At 38.5% G+C, this 17,214-nt stretch overlaps 1 protein-coding gene and 1 long non-coding RNA gene across 2 annotated transcripts in view; both read left to right on the plus strand.

The window, feature by feature from the left end:
• The window catches only part of EFL1 (elongation factor like GTPase 1), a 114,195-nt gene that overhangs the window by 30,036 nt on the left and 66,945 nt on the right, over positions 1 to 17,214 (plus strand). Inside the window, 2 exon segments of the mRNA XM_058427194.1 lie at positions 3,639 to 3,778; positions 6,130 to 6,215. Of these exon segments, the coding sequence (XP_058283177.1) occupies positions 3,639 to 3,778; positions 6,130 to 6,215 (226 nt within the window).
• On the plus strand, positions 3,650 to 14,615 carry LOC116481697 (uncharacterized). The gene is made up of 5 exons (XR_009209656.1): positions 3,650 to 3,778; positions 6,427 to 6,517; positions 7,306 to 7,385; positions 13,597 to 13,800; positions 14,532 to 14,615. It is a non-coding gene; the product is annotated as an uncharacterized LOC116481697 (long non-coding RNA).

Below are 17,214 nucleotides of genomic sequence, written 5' to 3' on the forward strand. Positions count from 1 at the left end.
ATCCGGGAGGTGGAGGTTGCAGTGAGCCAAGGTCGTGCCACTGCACTGCTGCCTGAGTGACAAGCAAGACTGTCTCAAAAAAAAAAAAAATCATAAATATCTTCAGTTTTGGACATTTGAGTAATTCTCTAATCTCCTTTATAAATAACTATTAATATGGAATAATTGAAAGCATGTCGTATTTGGAATGGAATGTAATTTATAAATTCTGGCTTTACCTCTAACTCATGATATGCCTTTGAGCAAATTGTTTTATCTGAATTCTTGGATTTGATTTTCTGGAAAACAAAGGCTCTTAACTTTTAGCACTAAAATTATATTTAATACTAATCACTACTTAACCTGTATTTGGTTATCTTTTGGAAGAGAAACTACTGAGTTTAAAAAATTTTATGTTTGCATAAAAGGAGAATTTCAGAATATTTTAGAGACTACTTGCCAGAAGTAGTGAAACTCTCTTGCTGAAAAATCATTCAAAGAAATTTGTCTTAGTCTGTTTTATAGTGTTGTAACAGAACAACAGAGAATGAGTAATTTATGAAGAGCAGTCATTTATTTTCTGACAGTTCTGGAGTCTGGGAAATCCAAGATGAAAATATCAACATTTGGTGTCTCAGGACCTTCTTGTTTCATCCTCACATGGTAGCATTCAAAAGGGCAGGAGAGCAAGCTAGTCCAATGTGTGAGGCCTCGTTCATAAGGGCCTTAATCCCATGAAGGAGAAAGGAGCCTTCTTGGCCTAATCATCTCTTAAAAGTCCTACCTCTTAATATCATCACATTGGCAACAGTTGAATTTTGGAGGGAATACATTCAAACAGTAGCAAATTTAGTAGAGCACATTCCAAAGCCTAGGCCAGTTGTCAGTCATGGGTATAATTTTAGATGTTTTCTGGCTCTGAAGCCTTGCATTTAAATTTGAACTTCAGAACAAAGATCTATGTCTCTGCATTGACCAATTAGAACGTATGTGAATTCCATGGTATCGATTGTTTTAAAAGGTTTTTTTCTGTTTGGGGTCTTATAATTAATTTAGGCTTTCATTTTCTTGGTTTGGAAATTATTAATCTAAAATGTACTTTAGAGTGCTTCAGAACTAAAAAAGTAGTGTTGGAGGCTTGTTTTTGTTTGTTTATTGAGACAGGGTTTCACTGTCACCCAGGCTGGAGTTCAGTAGCACCGGCATGGCTCACTGTAACCTTGAACTCCTGGGTTCAAGCGATCCTCCTGAGTAGCTGGGACTATAGGCCGTTGCCCATGTCCAGCTAATTTTTTTTTATTGTTTGTAGAGTTTGAGTCTCACTCTGTTGCCCAGGCTGGTCTTGAACTCCTGGCGTCAAGTGATCCACCACCTCGGCCTCCCAAAGTGCTGGGATTACAGGTGTGTGTCACTGTGCCTGGCTGTAGGCTTGTTTTATGAGTCTGGGTGTAAAGTACTTCTTAAAATTGTTCAATTAGAATGAGAGTCTAATGTTTTTATGCAGTTTAGCTTAGGTGGGATAAACTGCATGAAGACATTAAACCTTTTCTGTGGGTCAGGCAGCCATTGTACTAAAGTTCATGAACCCTTTCATTTTCCCTTCACAAGATAAAAAACAAGGGACCGCAAGTTTGAGGGAAATCTAGAAAGGTAGGAGACTGGACTTTGGAGTTGTCAGATTAGGACAGGTGAGAAGCAGATATTCTAGGCTCCTAAAATAATGTGGGAACAGGCCCAGAGCAACTTTGGATATGGTGCGTTTGGGTGCATTGGGTGCTTTTCTTTCGAGAAGGAAGGTTGATATGTTGAAGTCATGGAAAGCAAGATTGTCCAGAAAAGGCAGATGGATAGAAGTCTTGAATTTGAGACAGGCATGTTTCTATTTGGTGTGTTTGTTGATAAGAAGGCCTTAAGCAGGGAATCGTGTGCTGAGAATATTGTTTTAGAAAGATATGTTGAATTCTGTTTGGGATGGGCTGATTAATACTTAGGTGGAGAAGTTTTGTGGATGGGAACATGACTGAGGTTGAAGGTACAGGTGGAAATACAGGCCAAAGGCATTTGTGAGCATTGTGAGGAAAACAAGTGTGGGTGGAAGATCAGGGCTGAAAGGTGCACACGGGGAGAAGGGAGCTCCATGAAGTACAGACTCATGGGCAGAGTTTGAGTGAAGGTAGTCAGTAATCTGGTCTAGAAATCGGTGAATTAGCCGGCTTGGGAAAAAAAATCGAGATAAATATAAACTACTCCGTTAGAGATTTTGGCAATTGAAGTAGAAATATAAGGTAATTGAAAAAAGTTAGGATTTAAACAATTCTGCATATATTTGTATATGTGTTAAGGACAGATAGTGTGGGAAGGGAGGGAGGAGAATGATGTGAATAAAGATGTTGTTCTGCGGGGTATTATTCAAATTCTTTTGAAATTATCATTAGGTTTTGAGATAGGGTCACTGTCACCCAGGGTGGAGTGCAGTGGCATGATCATAGCTTACTGCAGCCTCAAACTCCTGGGCCCAAACAATGCTTCTGTTTCAGCCTCCTGAGCACCTGAGATCAAATTCTTTTTCTAACTTATTTTTAAATTATTAACATCAATAGGTGCTTACTACATAAAACCATACACTTGGAAATTAGGGGAAAGCACCAAATGTCTCCAGAGATAACAACTAAAATTAATTGAAATTAACATTTCAATATAAGTTCTGGTCTTTTTCTGTGCTTATTTCAGCATAATTGAAATTCTTTCTATTCCTTTGTGTAATCCATTTTTCATTTCAAAGTTTTTTGATACAGGAGAAATTATGCTGTGTTGGTATTTCAGTGGCTTCCTAATAGTTCATGGAGTTAACCGTTTCGCTGTTTTTGCACGTGCAGATTTTGTGTTTGTTTTTGTGGTTGCAAGGTTGAAATAGGTATCCTTATGCCTAAATTTGTGTTTACATCTTAGACTAGTTTCTTGTAATACAGTTCTAGAAGTCGAGTTTCTGGAACAAACTATGAACAGTTAAGGTTCTTGACACCTGCTGCTAAACTGTTTCAAAGGTTCCTCTTAAGAGGAGATTTAAAAGATGGCTTGGCCGGGCGTGGTGTCTCACGCTGGTAATCCCAGCACTTTGGGAGCCTGAGGTGGGCAGATCACTTGACGTCAGAAGTTTGAGACCAGCCTGGCCAACATGTTGAAACCCTGTCTCTACTAAAAATACAAAGAAATTAGCTGGGCGTGGTGGTGTACGTCTGTAATCCCAGCTACTCAGGAGACTGAGGCGTGAGAATCACTTGAACCTGGGAGGGCAGAGGTTGCAGTGAGCAGAGATTGCCCCACTATACTCCTGCCTGAGTGACAGAGTGAGACTCTATCTTACAAAAATAAAATAAAATAAAGAAGTAAATAAATAAATGATGGCTTATTTCATAATAGTTGTGACTTTGTAAAGCTTTTAAATCTGCTTTCCCCAGAGTCTAGCTTTTAAATAAAATACAGGATATAAAAGGTGGGAGCCTCTTGAATGGAATGTGGGGGGCTTTTTCTCTCTCCCCATAGGATAGATATATTCTGTTTCCTGTCCCCCACTGAGTCAAGAATAATTTAAGTTTTGGCATAAGAAACCGCTGAAGGAGAGTGGGTTGAATCAGCTAATATTGTTCTTCTTTTTGCAGGGTATAGAAGACTTAGATCACTACGAGATGAAAGAAGAGCCTATTAGTGAGAAGAAGTTGGAGGATGAAGGAACTGAAAAAGAAAATCGGGCAGTATTAGAGAAAATCAGGAAGACTGAAAGGCAAGGCCATTTAAATATGTAAGTGTGTATAAATATCTGGACTTTTTGGTTAAGTAATTACAGTTAATACCAGGCAATTCATGAACATGCCGATCTCAGCTGCTGTCCTCCTCCATTCCTGCCTTAGAGGTGGATTCAGTCATATGTTTATTGGTTTTGAGACAGGGTCTTGCTCTGTCGCCTGGGCTAGAGTGCGGTAGCACAATCATAGTTCACTGTAGCCTTTATCTCTCAGGCTCCGGTGGTCCTCCTACCTCAGCCTCCCAAGTGTCTCAGACTATAGTCATGTGCCACCACACCAGGCTAATTTTTTTGATTTTTAGTAGAGATGAGGTCTCACTATGTTGACCATGCTGGTCTTGAACACCTGAGTTCAAGCAGTCCTGCTACCTTGGCCTGCCCAAGTGCTGGGATTACAGACATGAGCCGCCATGCCTAGCCATACTCATGTGCTTTGTTGCCCAAGGTTATCTTTCTCATCTATTAATAGCCACTTTTTACCCTGTTCATCTGCTCTTCGCATCCTGGAACCACCTGCTGATCCCTGTATATGCCCCTTTCCAGCTTGTCCATGCTGTGTTCTCTGCTTACCTTCCTTCTGTGGCATCTGTAAATTCAAGTTCATTCTTTCCTACAAAACACAACTCAAATTATTTCTCCTTCATGAAGCTGACTTTGATCCATCCTGCTCTGACCAAACCAAAAGTAATGTTTCTCTTTTGACTTAACATCTCTTTTATGTGAAGCGGCAGGATGGGAAAGGAACACTGAGTTTGGTGACAGACACACCTTTTATGGTTTCACTTTGCTCAACTCTAAAATATGGATAGACAGTACATATCTTTTGGATGGTTGCTATGAAAAGCAAATTAAAGTGATGCACGTATATACATAAAGTGCTTAGACAGAGTAGGGAAACATCAAATGATTGTCTGAACACTTCCTGCTTCCTGCCTTGTATTAGAGCTATTTACCAACTCCACAATGTCCGAGGACCAGTTACTTTGTCTCGGGCGCAGGTTCTCCAAAACAGAGAATGAATTGTTAGGCGAGTAGATGCCAGATGTTGAAATCAGATAGATAACTCTGCCTCCTTCAATCTTATTTGTATATTAATTTAATTGGTAATTTTTCTTACAGCAAAAAAATTTAGTTAATCCCCATATCTTGATTATTTAAAAAACTAAGATTGTAGCATTTGAATTAATGTTACTGTACTTTCTGTGTCTTGGGATCAATTCCAGTTTGCGTTATCTTCAAAACAAGTAAAAATTATTGAATAATTTTGCGTGACTGATACTGTGCTAAATACTTTATAGATCTTTTCATTTAGTCATCATAGCCACTGTGTGAAATAGGCGCTGTTTATATTTTAGAGATAGGAAAAACTTCTCATATGTTATAGATATGAAATGAGTTCAGGGTTACATAGCTAGGAGGTAATATTTTTATAAACTTGATTTTTTTTCCCCTTAAAAGTCTAGTGCAGTCTTTAAAACCTTTAGTTTCACATGACCAAAAAGTAGTTCCATTTCTATTTAGTCTTAGGATAAGATATCGATATGTTTTCATCTTTAGAGAAGTCCCTGCACTGAAAAACTGAAACCAGTTGCATGTAGGCACACATGGTTCTCAGTGTCTTCATGTGTGAACTAGACCATCTGTGTGATATTCTTGCTTGTAGTCTTATGAATGGAAGCCTATTTTACTTACTATTGTGTCACCTTGAGTATTTTCAAAAATTGCTGGGGTTTGGAATAGACTCATACTGAATTCTATGCTATGGTGGAGTCCATGGTGATCTGAACATGTTGGCTAGAGTTTTTTAGGTGATAAGAAAAAGGAAATGAGGCAGACTTGTGTCTAGTTCTATATTCTCATGAAACTTCATAATGCTTCGTTTAATTGGATTTTTTTTTTCTTAAATTGTTGAGTGGTGATCCATTTTTATTGTAATCTTTTTCTTTTTTCTTTTTTTTTCTTTTGAGATGGAGTCTTGCTCTGTGGCCCAGGTCAGAGTTCAGTGGCACCATCTCAGCTCACTACTACCTCCACCTCCCAGGTTCAAGTGATTATCTTGCCTCAGCTTCCTGAGTAGCTGGGACTACAGGCACGTGCAACCGTGCCCGTCCAACTTTTGTATTTTTTTTATTAGAGATGGGGTTTCATGCTGATGGCGAGGCTGGTTTCAAACTCTTGGCCTCAAGTGATCCACCCGCCTCAGCCTTCCGAAGTGCTGGGATTACAGCTGGGATTACACTGTGCCTGGCTACTGTAATCTTTTAGAGCAGGTTGAAATACCTTAAATCTTTAAATTAGTTGGCTCAGTAGACCCTGGTAAACAGCGGCTTTTGTGTTTCCGGCTGCAGTGTCTGGGTCAGTGCAAGCTTGCAAGCTTCAGATAGACTTACAGGAGAGCTCAGGGACATATACAGATCACAGAGTTATAAGACAGGTAAGGATCTCTAAATCCCTGCTCTTCTTATTGTTCTTTTGCTCTTTTCTGTTGTCAGATTATAAATGTCATTTCTTAAAGCTGGACAGAGATGGAAACGTTTACTAGCTTTATTTTGTGAAACTCAAATGCAGTCAAGTTCCAAAAGATGTAGGGGGTAAGATAGGATGAGTTTGCTTGTTTTTGGATTTACAGAAATTGTTTTTTATAGGTCCATTGGAATTTTTTTGGTCATCCTCCTGATAGAGTGAACATTTACATGATTTTTATCTTCTGGCAAAAAGCTCGAGCAATATTGCTTGGTAAGGAAATAAGAGTAATACATTTCATTATACAGAGAATGATTGCCAAGTTGATTTTCGTGATTTTCCCCCCAGTTTTGAAAGCAACATAATCAACTCTTATTGTGGAGGTAGTTATGTTATTACTTTAAAAATATATAGGTGGAGTACACCTGTTGTCCCAGCTACTAGAGGTGGTGGGAGGCTGAGGCAGGAAGATCTTTCGAGCTTGGGGAAGTCAAGGCTGCAATGAGCTGTGATTGCACCGTTATATTCCAGCCTGGGTGACAGAGTGAGACACCCTGTATCATAAAAGAAAAACAAGGGGGAGTGGAGGGTGGGATACATATTGTATATGTATATATAGGACAGTTGTAGAAAAATACCGATTTTTTAGTGATTTAACTTTTGACGGTTCCGTCCATGGCAAATTTTTCTCCTTGAACACCTTGGCTAATAACACAAGTTTAAGAAAGCATATTAAACTTTGTTTGAATTCTTGAGAAAATTATGTACATATGACTGTTTTCCTTAAGAATGACTGCAAACTCTGAACCCCCTTATTAGATTAGATTTAGGGTATTATGATCCCTTTGGGACATTTATTCTAAAGGAGCTGGAAGCTATAGTGGCCTCTATTTTTCCTGGGGATATAGAGCAGCTTAAGATCTCCTCTTTCTGGAACTTATCCTAGGTGCTCTATTTTAGCTTTCAGATTGGTTCATTTTTGAGTTAGTTAAAATCATCATCATCATCATTGTCGTCATCATCTTTTTGTTTGAATTGTTTTTTGTTTTGTAATTCTCAAGGTTGACCCTGATAGTCCTTTGCACAGTGATCTTTAGATCTTAAAAAGAAGGGATAGGAGACATTTCGCTTATCTTTTAAGGTAAGAAAATTGTTGTGAGACTCTATATCCTTCTAGTGGGGGTGTATATTTGTACAAGTGTTTTGGAAAACAGTTTGGTAAAGTGGAAGATACTCATACCCTATGCTTCAGGAATCTCGTGGATATATACTCCACAAGAAATGAGTACATAGGTGCCAGGAGACACAGGAATGTTCAGAGCAGCATCGTTTATAATAGCCCCAAACAGAAAATAACCCAAATGTTCATTCCAATAAAATGGAGAATTGTGGTATTCATAAAATGGCGTACAGCCATGTGGGACAAGATAGGCAAGTCTTGAACACTATGTTAAGCAGAAGAGACCAGACCCCCAAAACCTATTTTGTACAATTTCCTCTGTATAGAGTTCAAAAATAGGCAAAACTAATATTGGTTAGGGCATACATTCTTAGCGGAGGCAATATCGCCTGCAGTGGAGTGAAAATTGGTCCTTAGAGTGAAAGAAAATCTGATCTATTATAATGGTCTGCTGCCCTCCAAACGGCCATAGAACATAAATGAAAAGAAAACTGAGAAACACTTCTTTATGGATTCATACTTGGGCAGTAAAACTATCAAGAAAAAAGAGGTGATTACACACAGGGTAGGGTAAGGAGTCCATCTAGCTGGGAGGTAGGGAGGTGTGAACTGAAAGGTACATCTGTGGGCTTCTTGGATACTGGCTGTAATTTATTTCTGGACCTGGGTGGTAGTTACATGGGCAAATAATTTAGAATAACTTGTTAAGGTCTACCTTAAGATATATTTTGTGTACTTTTCTGAATGTGTTATATTTAATAAAGTACTTTTAAGATAGCAAAAATAAAGGTTACAAAAGAATAACAATGGAATCTAGAAAAAAATGTTGATCATCTAATATGGAATCCAGATAGGATGTAATGGTTTAAAATCTATGGCTCTATGAAGTATTTTGATGAAACACACAAAGACATAAAGGAATACTTTGTTGTACTTACTCTAAGGATGGTAGTGGTTTTCTAAAAGCTTCTTACTTAGCTTTTTCATGTGTCTACTTTTCCTTGGGGATCTATCTTATGATTGAACTTTCTTGAAATGACCCTAATGTTAGTGTATTTTCTCTCACTTTTGTTATCATAGAAACTGTTGTGGTTGTCAACTGGGTTGTCTTCCTGAAGTATGAATCCAGTATATATTGACTGAAGTTGCTAATGGCTGCTTCTTTACGGATTCATGTGGGTGAATGAATGAAACACGCAGGCCTACAACAAAAAACACACACTCACAAAAAAACAGGAAGATACCATTTTTTTATAAAAACATTAAATCATATGAACATATGTGCAACATCAAACTTAAGAAATAGAACCTTTGGCTGGGCGTGGTGCCTCACGCCTGTAATCCCAGCACTTTGGGAGGCCGAGGCAGGTGGATCACCTGAGGACAGGCGTTTGAGACCAGCCCGGCCAATGTGGTAAAACCCCCTCTCTACTAAAAATAAAAAAATTAGCCAGGCGTGGTGGCAGGTGCCTGTAATCCCACCTACTTGGGAGGCTGAGGTGGGAGAATCACTTGAACCTAGGAGGCAGAGGTTGCAGTGAGCCAAGATTGCACCATTGCACTCCAGCCTGGGTGAGAAGAGTGAAACTCCATCTCAAAAAATAAAAATAAAAAAGAAATAGAACCTTATCAGTACCTGTAGCACCCTCTGTGCCCCTCCCTTGTCATGTCCTTTTTGGGAGGTATCTTGAAGGGAATATGACATCTTGGCCAGGAAACTGGAGGATTCATGACTGCAGGTGGTGTCTTCATAATTTTTTCCTGCTGTAGTTAGAACTTCATGGAGGGGATGATCTGGGAGGTAAATGGCTGAAATGCTATTGGATTTGTGTTTGTGGCCCGTGGCTCCTGATACCAGAAAGAAGGGCCTTTTCTGGGGTTGGAGTATTTCTTAAGAGGCCTGGGAAGAATGTGATTGCCTTGAGCTAACTGACCTTCTGAAGAGGACCTTAAACTGAATTGCCAAGTTATTAGTATCGGGATTCACAGACTTTGGAGAATAGCAGGTATGACTCAGAAAGATTTACAGGAAAGAGCCAGAACAATATGTTTATGGCCTCTGATGTCCACAGTGACAACTTGAGAGTCGTGGATAGTAAGCAAAATGGAACTTGAGATAAAGTATAACACGAAGATGGGAGTGACTGCAGGAGGGAATGCGCCCTGGTCAGCAACTTGGTAAATCCAACTTGCTGTACTTTTAAGGAAGCTGTTTTCTGATGTTACAGGCAACATCAGAATTACTGAATTGAATTCTGAGGTAGTACTTTAAGAAAGGTCTACTTAGATAAGGTGAGGTTCATTTAGAGAATAATAGCCAGGTTTGGGAAGAGATTCTTTTCCATGTGCTAGGATAGCTGGTGAAATTGTGGATTTGGAGAGGAAAACCTGGGGGTTCTGGTTCATGATAGCTTGTCTTCAACTATTTGAAGGAGTATGTATATGGAAACATTAGTTTTTATTTGTTTTTGGTGAAGACAGGGCATAAAACTAGAACTAATAAGTCAAATTACAAAGAGGTGATTTTCAACTCAATGTAAGGAAGTGACTTGTATTTATTTAGACCCATCTGGTGATGTAGTCTTTGAAGACTAGAATGTTCTTCATCTTTAAGAATAACTTAGAAGGTTGAGATGTTACATGGGAAATCAGATAACTTCGTGAGATCCTTGTAGAGCCTGAGAGTCTCGTTCTGAGTTAAAATATACTAAGGTGACTCAACCTTCATTTTCCCCTCCCTGAAGAACTCTTTATTTCTGTACAATCTTGATTCCTGAGTTCCAGGGTACAGAGCTTGTGGAATAGAGTCCCCAGGTTTTGATGTAGGATCCTCTTTCTCCTGTGTGAAAATATCCTTTAGTATTTCCTTTAGTGTGAGTCTGCAGATAGAAAAAATCCTTATGTTTTATTTCATTATTGAAGAGTATCTTCACTGAGTGTAAGTCTCTAGATTGGCAGTTCCCTTCTTTCAGCACCTTGAGGATATCATTCTCTTACGCTAGCTTCCATTGTTTCTCTTGAAGTGTTTATGGTGGTTAAATCTTGTGAAGTCTTTGATCAGTTTTGGAAAATTCTCCGCAACCATAACTTCAGCTCTTGCTTCTGTCCTATCCTTTTTTTTCTTCCAGGGCTCTTACATATGTGATAAACTTTTCAATAGATTGTCTTTTATTTTCTCAATTTTCTACCTTTTTGTCTTTCTGATCTTTTGCTAGTTTACTGAATCTGTCTTCTGCTGGGTTACTGCTGTGGTTAAGCTTATCCATTACGTTATTAATTTCAGTTCTGGTAGTTCTAAATTGCAGAATTTCATATGGTTCATTTTATAATTTGCACTTCTCTGTCAGGTTTTCAGTCTTGTCCCGCCTTTCCTTGTCTTTCAGCAGAGTTATTTTGAAGTGTGTCTGCTAACTCCGTTATCTCGATCCCTTGAGGTTTTGTGTCTGTCGTTTGCTTCTCTTCTGTTCTGTTATGTCATCTTTAAGTCTCATGTGGCTTTTTATTTTTAGTGATAGACATTATATATGAAAAATTGTGGAGCTAATTTGAAGCCTTGGATGATATTCTCCTCCAGAGAGGATTTACATTTCCCCTGCCGGGGACTTGGAAATTAACACTCAGAGACTGAGATGATGAAAGCTGGCCATCGTTCCCTGTCAGGGCAATTTGCAGTTTGTTCTTCAGGTTCCCAGCCTAAGGAGTGGGAGACTTAGCAGGGCCTCTCCTCGGTGGATGCTGAGCTCCAGTGTTTATCTCCCTGTGAGCTCTGTGAGGCTGTGAGTTCTAGCTCAGCTTGTTAACCTCTTCTTCTCTGCTGTCATTGGAAGAAAACCCAAGGGGGAAAAAAGAAGACCCTGTTCTCTGGTATTCCCTTTTCTCAGCCCTGTAATTGTTACGTTTTGTCCACCTTTCTAGTTCTCAGTGAGAGGGTTGATCTAAGTTACCTAGTCCATCATTATTGGAATGGTTCCTTTATGTAGTTCTATTGAAGTGAAACCCCTTCATATGTTACATAAGTTTACCATAACACTGTTCTGTTTGGGCCTGATTTTAACTTCATTTTTATTCGCTTTGGTTTTCATTTCATTTTTTCTGTACTAATTTTACCTTTATGACTCTCACTCATTATCTGATAATAAGTGTACATAGTCTTTTATAGATTCTTTTAAAATCTTCTAAATAGTATATAGTATTAACGATGTTCTTAAAATTAATTAAACTATTTGCTTTTTACTATAACTTTCCATTTGATCCTCCATTTGTTTGAGTGGTATTACCTGTTCTCTCAGGAGCGTAAGTTTAAATGATTACTTTAAATTTTTTTATTTTTTTAAGTTTAAAAAATTTTTTTGTAGAGATGAGGTCTCACTATGTTGCTCTGGCTGTTCTTGAACTCCTGAGCTCAAGTGATCCTCCCACCTTGCCCTCCCAAGGTGCTGGGATGACAGGCGTGAGCTGCTGTGCCTGGGCTACTTTTTTTTGTTTTTTTTTTTTTAAATATAGTGTGCACCAGAGTCATTTGGAGAGCTAGTCCCAGGGTTTCTGATTCAGAAGGTCTGTGGTGTTGCCTGAGCATTTACATTTTTAAGAAGTTCCCTGGTGAAACTGATACCGTTGTCCTGGGGCCTACGTCTGGAACCACTGGTTATAAAGCATTATGTTGTTGATAGGTAGAGATTTTAGTGTTTTATATATATGTGTATATATATACATATGTACACACACACATATTTACACATACGCACACACATATATATATATTCATACATACTTTTTTTATCATAAAAACCAAAGGTTTTTCAAATGTAAATTGTGATTGAAGGTTTAGAGAATGTTATGATTACAGAGTGGTCCCCACATACCTGTGATCCTAATTAGTACTTCTAGGAATAGTCATGGGAAATCTCATGGACCTATGGAGCTGGCTAATTACTTCTAGAGGTGATAGTTGCAGTGTAGTAGAATCAAATGGTAATTGTCATGCAGTTTTACCGAAATTTGTATTGCTTCTTTTTTGTGATTGGAAGTCTTACAGAAGTGGGGAAAAGTTCACAGTTTGCTAGGTTAGTTATGAAATGTTCCGTAGACCCTCAAAGTATGAGCAATTTAAAGTAACTTGAGGATTTTCAAACACTCAGCTGACTAATTCCATTATGTGACATAATCCACATTGTGGTGATTAAAATCTAATTATCTGCAGCCCTTACTTTGATATTTCTATGGTTGAGATAGTAATAGTTGCATTTAGGGTAAAAATATGAGCGACTACTTCAGACTTCAGAACTTTCTCCAGAAGAGCTTTGTTGCTACAGTTATTTTTAGTTGTATTTGCTTTACATACTTATGTATGTGTTTTGAGGGCTAAGATCCTGTTAAGAATCACTCTGTATGATCAGAACACATATTAACTGTGGTGTTGATACTACGGAATAGTTATCTGGACACGATATCCATGTGTAAAAGCTCAGAGAAACAAGAAGTGTGGGTTTAAAAAAAAAAAAAACCTTAGTATTACATACGGATGTGCTGAGCTCATTTTGAGTTTCCCCACACAGTAAAGGAATATTGGTTTTATTATTTAATTAATTAATTTTATTGAGACAGGGTCTTTCTCTGTTGCCCCAGGCTGGAGTGAGTGGTGCAGTCACAGCTCACTGCAACCTCTGCCTCCCGGGCTCAAGCCATCCTCCCACCTCAGCCTCCTGAGAAGCTGGGACTGCAGGCGTATGCCACCACAGCAAGCTAATTTTTGTATTTTTGATAGAGACAGGGTTTCACCATGTTGCTCATGTTGGTCTCGAACTCCCAGGCTGAAGCGATCCACCCCGCTGAGACTGACAAAGTATTAGGATTATGGGTCTGAGCCGCTTTGCCCAGCCCAATGTTGTTAAAATTTTTATTTATTTACTTACCTTTTGCTTTTCTGTTTTAACTTTTAAATTTCTATTTTTTCAATATTGTGTTTTAAGAGTTTACTTACCTAATACCTGCAGCCTAATCTTTGCCATAGCTCCCCAAATGTTCTGTGAGTGCTAATATAGTGGTACGGTAATAGATATTTGTTTTGTGGGGATTGCAAGGTTTTGGGGAAGCCAGCTTCAAAATGTCTTTTACCAAAGGACTTCTTGGAGCCTTAGTGCCATTTTCTGTTTTTCCCAAATATGTTTATTAGTGTTCCTGACAGCATCTCAGAAGATGGTGTCCTCTGGCTTACTCTCTGGGAAATGCTGCTCTGTTGGAAATCCGGAGTTCTGAGTGATCCCCGTGCGTTTTCTGCTGCAGAGCAGGACATGCTGAAGTGATTCCTTCCTGAGCAGATGTCAGAGGTCTCCCTTTGACAGCTTGTTACAAAGTTGATCACAAATATACTATTACGGTGAGTGGAAGTCCCAGGTTGGGTGTGAAGCAGAGTTGTTCAGAATTGTGTTCTATTTTGTTACCTTTAAAGCTTCTCTAGGCTGTTTTGGTTTTGGCAGTGAGATTGCTATAAAAAGTACTTCTCTTGGCATAAAACCTAATGGTCAGTTTTGGAAGTTCAGTGTTAGGTAACCCAGCCAAATACTTACATATACAAAATAAACACAAGACTGAAAAATAGTAAATGTTTAACCTTTGTGTCCCTTGCTCACTACCGCAGCCTTTTACTAGCCACCAAGCCATGGTTCTTTTGTTTTTCATAGTTGAATGTTAAAATGTCTTTTTAATGAAACCCTTACTGATTGGGGAGAAAAGACATAAGTATTGTGCTTTAGTTTTATGTGCTGGTTTATAAAATTGTGTATGTTGACTCAATATCCCCATAAGCATAGGGAAAGGAAAATGGGTCATTTTTTGTTCAGAATCTTATATGAGAAAAAAAAAGATCAAAGAAAAGATTTGGATAAAAATCTGCAAATTCAGGATAAGTGTATGAAAACATTTTAAAATGTGATTATAAAATAGACCCGTATAGCTTTTCAACATTTTGTTATAAGAATCCCAAGAATGTAAATTTATGATCTCAGTATACCACCTAGAATCCAGACCAATACATGAAGTTATGAATCGTGCCATTTTCAGTTTTAAAATCTGTTACTTAGTTTCTTCATTGATTCTTTTTTGCCACAGTGTGTTATGGTCCTCATTATTTGGATGAATAATTTGAATAATAAGTCAGCTTGTGACTTACCCAAATAAATCTTGTGATTCCTAGTAAAGTGTTTTTCATTATACGAAATGCCAGCTATATACGAGGAGATTAAAAGTACTAAGAACTGTAAGTACCGCATTGATTGTCATATGCTAACCGTGGGCCAGGCACGGTGGCACACACCTATAACTCCAGCACTTTGGGAGGCCGAGGCGGGTGGATACTTGAGGTCAGGAGTTCGAGACCAGCCTGGCCAAGATGGTGAAACCCCATCTCTACCAAAAATACAAAAAATTTGCCAGATATGGTGCATACTGGTAATCCCAGCTACTCAGGAGGCTGAGGCAGGAGAATCGCTTGAACTCGGGAGGCAGAGGTTGCAGTGAGCTGAGATCGTGCCACTGCGCCCCAGCCTGGGTGACAAAGATAAACTCCATCTGAACAAAAAAGAAAAAGAAAAGCTAAGCATGGACTTAATTTCTCTGAGGTTTAAAGCTGCAAAGAGTTGCTCTTCATGAAGTAGATGGGATCTCAGCTGGGCAGTGAAATGTGAGTGGGGTTTGGTCAGCTGGTGGAGGTTGCAGGAAAATTATTTACATAGGTGAAGAGTAAACAACAATCAGCTATCTAGGAAAGAGAATGAGGGATTCAGAGTATATGAAACCAATTTGAGCTATAACACAAGGAGGGTAGGATTCATGTAGACGAGTTGTAGGAAATATTGCTGATGTAATATTTTGTACTCAAACAGTTCTGTGGATTGGTGACAGATTTTTTTTTTTCAGGTAAGTAAACTATTACCCCTGGATATTCATCTTTCTGTGTAACTGCTTGATAAACAGAAGTAACAGTAAAGAAACTGTTTTAGAATAAATCTGGCAACAGCAGAAGAGAATATGAGATACATTGTGCTCACAGAGCCTAGAAGAGTGTGACAGTAGTTGAGGGCCCCGCTGTTTTCTTAGAGTGAAGTGAGGAGAACCTAAATTGGTGTGGTAGTCATGGGGGTGGAAGGAGGAATGAAATGTGAAAGCTCATTGGAGGCAGAATCCAAATGGCTTGGTCTTCATAGTCAACTATTAAATGAGGAGGAGGAATTATTGGCTGACTTAGGTAGAAGTAAAAAATGTGAAGTACCAATAAAACACCAGGCTTGCAATTTTAGTCAGGGTAAAGCTTAAGTATTGTGTGATTCTAGATAGATTATTGAGCAGTTTTGTTCCATTTATTTTATATCCCATATCTTTGAGCTATGATCCTATTCTTTATTTCTTGACATACCCAAACGTTTTTTAAACTATTGTGATACAGCTTTTATATGATAAGCCTCACCCTTTGAAGTGTACAGTTCAATGATTTTTAGTATATTCAGAGTTATGCAGCCATTACCACTACCTCATTTCAGAACCTTTTCTTCTCCCCAAAAAGAAACCCCGTACCCATTAGCCGTCACTCTCTATACCCATCTCCCTCGCCGTTGATCCTGGCAACCTCTGATCTAATTTCTGTCTCTGTAGATTTGCCTATCCTGGACATTTCATATAAATAGAATCATACAAAATGTGGCATTTTGTGACTGACTTTTCTTTGAAGTGATTATAAAGCAAATGCCTGAAGAGGCTAAGCTTAGGATAGTGTTTGCTGTACAGCTTTGACAACTGAATTCTTTTTAAGTTGAAAATATTACTGTGTCTGTATCTGTGGCATATTATCCTTAGATGACCCTTACTTCAATTATTAGAATTTTTTTCCCTAGTATTCTTGAACTGTCTCAATATTGAGTAGGAACCCCCCTTTGGAGACAAAGAGCAGTAAGAATTTGGGACACATATTGACAAAATGAATGTCATTTAATACAGTAGTAGAGTCGACCACTTTTAGGTGTCAACGCTGCTGAAAGTGTATATTAAGGAAAAGTTTACTTATCTTACTTACCTAGTGAAGGTACTAGAACTACTTCTGTCTTCTGTTGAGATTTCAACAAACATTTGCATAGGTATTATGTGGTTGTACAAACGTACTGTCTTTTGACCTGAAAATGCAAAAACTTCCTTTCTTCCCACTTTCTGAGACTCTGCAACCTTAAAGGAAGAGTGGGGTACTTTAAAGGAAAGGTGGTGATGGGTAACAATGTCTACCGTATACTTCCTTTTCCCAAAACAAGTTCCTGTCTACCATCAGCATCTCCAAAATTTGAAGATCAAGTGTGGTGTTAACTCATTAACTAATGACTAGACTTTGAGCAGTTGTGGAACCAAAATCTAAGTGAGTGCCTGGATGTTCTAATTCTGTTAAATCAATGAGTGCAGATTATATACAATACTCTCTTAGCCCAGTGGCAGATTTAAGGAGTGGGAGATTTTTATGTTTCAGAAATCAAATACACAAAGAATAAAAATTTTTAATCCCATGATTCTTTACCTGAGTGAAATTTTTTGGAGAGTTTTTCTTTTAGATGTTCTTTTCCTTCCATTAAACTTTCACTTTGAAAGGTCCCAGGGTTTGGGCAAAGCAAGTGGGATACTTGCTTGGATTCTCCAGGGCAAGGGAGTTAAGGTTAAACAGGACTTCTTTCCCTCATTTGATTATTGAATAATGTCATGATAACAATTATTAAGGTGAATGGTCTACAGTAGAAGTTTTTAGATGCCTTCTCTGCAA

Source organism: Hylobates moloch, unplaced genomic scaffold (genome assembly GCF_009828535.3).
Source record: "Hylobates moloch isolate HMO894 unplaced genomic scaffold, HMol_V3 SCAFFOLD_14, whole genome shotgun sequence".
Classification (NCBI taxonomy): Eukaryota; Metazoa; Chordata; class Mammalia; order Primates; family Hylobatidae; genus Hylobates; species Hylobates moloch.